This window comes from Vigna angularis, chromosome 9 (assembly GCF_016808095.1).
Source record: "Vigna angularis cultivar LongXiaoDou No.4 chromosome 9, ASM1680809v1, whole genome shotgun sequence".
Taxonomy (NCBI): domain Eukaryota; kingdom Viridiplantae; phylum Streptophyta; class Magnoliopsida; order Fabales; family Fabaceae; genus Vigna; species Vigna angularis.
The window spans coordinates 15,376,323-15,381,450 of record NC_068978.1 but is presented as its reverse complement, the minus strand read 5'-3'; the positions used below and the strand labels follow the sequence as shown (position 1 = coordinate 15,381,450).

At 38.7% G+C, this 5,128-nt stretch overlaps 1 protein-coding gene across 1 annotated transcript; it reads right to left on the bottom strand.

Annotated features, from left to right (window-relative positions):
- Nucleotides 1–290: 290 nt before the first annotated feature.
- On the bottom strand, nucleotides 291–4,796 carry LOC108347722 (probable LRR receptor-like serine/threonine-protein kinase IRK). The gene is made up of 2 exons (XM_017587143.2): nucleotides 2,075–4,796; nucleotides 291–1,885 (listed from the first exon to the last, which is right to left on the bottom strand). Exons 1-2 carry the CDS (start codon nucleotides 3,571–3,573, stop codon nucleotides 439–441), a joined length of 2,946 nt encoding a protein of 981 aa, XP_017442632.1. The 5' UTR covers nucleotides 3,574–4,796; the 3' UTR covers nucleotides 291–438.
- Nucleotides 4,797–5,128: the final 332 nt, after the last annotated feature.

The following is a 5,128-nucleotide window of genomic DNA, read 5'->3' as shown; positions in this document are numbered from 1 at the left end:
GTTAGAAAAAAAAGTTGTTAACTGATACTTTTATTACAAACCAGTTTTGCATGCATGTTGTTTACTAGGGTGGCATTAACCAGATATTATGCGGGTTTCGTACCAACATGAAACACTGTCTCAGAAGAACATAAAGCAAACAAAAATGTCTAGAAAAAAAATGAAAAATCCATGCTTTGTAGGGAAAGAGAACTATTGAAACACTGTTGTATTAGCAGCCAAACTGGTGAAGAAAAATCCAGCAGTACAACTTGAAACGACCAAAAGTAAAAACAACAAAACTTACAACAACTGAAGCAACAAACAAAAGTTGGAAACAAATTAAGTGAATATTCTCTGCATGATTCATATTGTATAATAGCATTAAAGCAAGAAAACTGGATTGTTCTTCACCAGGTATGCAATATCTGTTATGTCTCAATCACTATAACTTAAAATTCATTGTATTTCTTCTTGTTCTTCAGAAGGGCATTGGATCAACTCCAATATGTTGATCACCTCAGCCATATCTGGTCGCTTTGAGGGAACTTGTGATGCACAAACCAACCCCAGTTTTATCACAGGAACTGCTTCTTCTGCAGCAAAATTACCCTTTAGATTTTCATCAACACATTGCTCCACTTTGCCATCATCCAATGCACTTCTCACCTTGTCACAAAGAACAACCACATCATCCTCCATGTATTCCACTGGTCTTTTTCCTGTCACCACCTCCAAAATCAAAATTCCAAAACTGTATATGTCACACTTCTCAGTTATCTTCACTGTGCGGCAAGCAAATTCAGGAGCCATGTAGCCGAGTGCACTTTGAATTTTGCTGCTCAAAACACAAGGGTCTAGCATTGGAAGTAGCCTCACCAAGCCAAAGTCTCCTATTCTTGCCTCATCAGAACAATCTATGAACACGTTTGTTGACTTTAAATTGTAATGAATCAACTCCATTTGATGCAAATAGGCCAACCCTCTTGCAATTCCAAGTATGATCTTGAACCTTTTTCTCCAAGAAAGTATATTTTTGCTGCTATCATCATCATGTAGAAGCTTCTGCAAACTCCCTCTGGCTAGGTACTCATAAATTAGGAGCTGCAAGGACGGAGTCCAATAATAACCTTCAAGTGCCACAAGATTTTGGTGCTTGATCTTCCCAAGCATTTTAACCTCCCTCTCAAAGTCTTCTTCTGACTTGGTTAAGGTGGACACTGTAAGCTTCTTGATTGCAACACAATGACCATCTCTGAGGACAGTGCAATAAACAACTCCAAATCCACCGCGACCTATTTCACTGTCTTTGTTAAGAAGATTATGAGAACCATCAGCAAATTCTGCATCACCATAAAACATCACGAGCTTGCCATGGTTTGGATCATTCCCGGGTGAACCGCTATAGTCCTCACCACCAGAGAATATAAATGGAGTAGCAGAAAGAGGCATTGAAGACCTCACATGGATATTTAGAACAGTAACAACCACCACACCAATGACAATAAAAATAGCAGCACCAATAGCAATGAGAACAGAGATACTTAGCATAATCTTATGGTGATTGTTCTGTAATGAAGAGCCAGAGTTGGAGTATGAAGAATTGGGGTTTAGGACAATAGGCTTTGGATGAACAGAAGGGCATGAGTGATTAACAACAGAACCACATAACAATGGATTACCAGAGACAGATGAAGGAGAGATGGTGTTGAAGAAGCCACCCACTGGTAGCTCACCTTGAAGGTGGTTGTGTGAAACATTAAAGGAGAAAAGGTTTGAGAGATTTGTCAGCTCCTTTGGTAAGCTTCCAGAGAGTTCATTCCATGAGAAATCTACATCCTGAAGATTGGTTAGGTTTGCTATGGCTGAAGGGATTGAGCCAATAAGCTTGTTGTGAGATAAATTCCTGTACCATTCCATTGAAATGCACAAAGGGGAAACATTAGAAAAAAATTGTAGACTCATAAACACCGTATTCACAATATTTCAATTTTCATAACTAAAATAGAACCAAGGAAAGGTTTTTAAAACAACTCAACTAAATTATATTAGAAGAATAAAGCATGAAAAATGGAAGCTATGAGAGAGTTCTTACAGAAATATTAGTTCTGAACACTTGTCAATTTGGGCTGGAATTCTCCCACGTAGGAAGTTCTTTTGTAGCCTCATTTCACTGAGTGATGTTGCTCCTTCTATTTCAGAAGGAACGCTTCCATTAAGATTGTTGCCACTTAAGTCAAGATTGTACAAAGATTTAAGGTCTCCTATACTCACAGGAATAGAACCTGAGATATTGTTGGTGGACAAATTCAAGACTTGCAAGCTACCAAGACCTCCAATTCCAGATGGAAGTTGGCCAAAAAATGCATTTGATGACAAATCCAAAACTTGAAGGCCATGAAAAGATACAGGAATGGAAGTAAGTGAGGGATAATTTCCCTCACTGAAGCCATTCCCAGAAAGAGAGATACTTTGTAAACCCATCCGAAATATCCATGAAGGAAGATGGCCTGACAAGTGATTGTGGCTGATGTCAAGAGTCAAAAGCTTAATGCAGTTCACCATCAACTCTGGCAGGTTTCCTGTGATCTGATTCCTTGAAAGATTCAACCTACTCAGCAAGTCAAGATTTCCTATTGACTTTGGAATCCAACCAGAAAATCTGTTTGTAGAAAGATCCAATGTATCTAGACTTTTCATTTCTCCAATCCAATGTGGAATGCCACCTGTGAATGAATTCCCTTGCAAGCTGAGAAATGTGCATGAGGTGAGCTTTTGCATTGATTCAGGAAGTCTCCCAGAGAGAGAATTACGGCTGAAATCAACCAACTTCAAAAGCAAGCAGTCACCAATATGCTCAGGAATCCTACCAGTGAAGAGGTTCTTCCCCAGCCTCAACTCCCTTAAATCAATCAGATTCTGAATTCCTTCTGGAATCTCTCCCTCCAGCAAGTTGTTTGAAAGATCAATTGATTGAAGTCCCCTCAAAAACCACATTCCAGATGGAAGTTCCCCATGTATCTGATTAGAGGAAAAGTTCACAACTGCCAAAGAGTAGCAGGAGCTCAATGAATCAGGAATCTTACCTGCGAGGTTGTTGTTGGCAAATGATATTACTCTCAGAGACCAACATTGCTGGAAAATCTCATCTGGAATTAGCCCAGAGAGGTTGTTCTCACTCAAATCAACTACTTGTAAATCACCAATGCCGAGAAGGTCAGGAGCTATGGTCCCTGTGAATTTGTTCCTCGAAAGGGACAGAATCTGAAGGAACTGCAGTCTCAAAAGTCCTCTATCAATATGACCAGAAAGTGAGAATCCATCAAGAACAAGAGAAGATACCCTATTGTTTACAGGGTCACATTTGACACCAACCCAGTTGCAGGGACTATAATCATCTTCATTCCACGTAGAGAGTTTTCCTTTTGGGTCTTCTAGACCAGCCTTGAACATAATCAACCCCAACACATCATCGTTGAAAGAAGGATTTATAGAGATCACTAGCAATGGACAATAGAAAACAAAACAAAGTGATAGGAATGGGATGAATTGCACTTGCTTCATCAGAGTAATATCTATCTTGTAGCAATGCATTCAGTGGAGCGCTTCATGAATTTTTCAGAAAGCAACTATTTCCTTACAGAAACACACAGCCATTCCATTTTGCTTACATACGGTAGATAAAGGTTGGCGGGTCCCATAAAGCATAGTGTATAAACCAAAGGAAAACAAGTCACGCACAAGTATAAGAAAGTTTGAAATGCAAGAAAAATAATGAGAGAGAGAAGCACAAAGGTGCTAGTGTTATTATACAACTGCAACAGTGGCAGTAGAAAGGACACGAAAAAGTGGGAGGAGTAACAATCAAATCCTCGGTGGATATAAACAAAAAGAGCAGTAAAAACAAACAAAGGAATAGGCTATACTAGACATAAGACAGTAACCATGTGAGGATGAAAAAAAAAAGAACAAAGTAAAGTAACTTCAGCAAACTCACTTTCTGCTTTTCAAACTTCAGAATTTCCAAGGAGGAATGGTGATCATTGCACTCACAGAAGAGAAGAACTTTTGAATATTTTTTATTTCAAGTGGGGTGACGCAACACAGTGTTTTCAGAAAGAAAACAAAGAATTGGTGGTTGTAGAGAAAAGTGCAGTGAAATTACACAAGCAAAGCAGAAACACGAGATCGCACCACATGCTGTGACATGGCGAAGGAAAGAAGCCTTCTTGAGAGTGTAATATCCATTTGACATGAATAAAACAGTGGTTAAAAGTTGAGGGCGTGATCGAGCCTTGTGAGCTGAAATTGGAACCAAGAAGATTTTGTTTTATAGAAGCTGCTAAAAGAGCATGGATCGGGAACAGAGTTAAAAATAAGAAGCTGACAGAAGGCAGAGATGTTGAAAAAGAAAGTGAGTACAAAAAACCATGGTTCCAATCAAAGTGCTGTTTTTCTACAGCTTGTTGTTGTGGTTGTTCATCGTCTTCTGGTTCTGAAAAAGAGAGTAAAGTGATAAATTTAAAGAGAAAGAGTGAAAGAGAGAGTGTGACAGGAGAGAAGCTTTTTTCTATTGTGTGCTTTGGCATGGCCTATGAGGGAAGTTGCTATGGTGTGCATGGCGTGGCATTTGGCTCTGTGGGTCAAACCAGAATCATGGGTGTGAACAAGATTGTTGTGCTTTAAGACAACTTTTTCATCTGACGTGGTTCGGACGCATGATTATGATCCTTATTATTCATGGCCATGCTATTTTGCAAGTAGGAGCAAGAGAAAATCATATTGAAAAGTAGTCAATAGCATCTCCAATAGTGAACATCCTTGCAAGTTGTTAATTCTGTTTTTCTGAGTCCTTCTATGTTACATCAAGTTAAAGAATTTTAGCAACTTTTCGCTTCAATTGTTCAACTTTTTTATTTTAAATAAAACGAGTCTGCCAACACAAACCTTTAAATTATTTTTTGATGTAAAGAAAGAGTTTTTAAGAATAGTTCTTCGTCTACGTGTTATCTATCTAAGATGTGTAAAGTTATAGAACAATGCTGTTACTGGGTATGTTCACAAGAAGGAAACCAACAAACAAAAGTGGTTCAATGGGTTGGAATCAATTCGTCATGCAGTAGCAGAAGTTGCAGATTCCATATTTTTG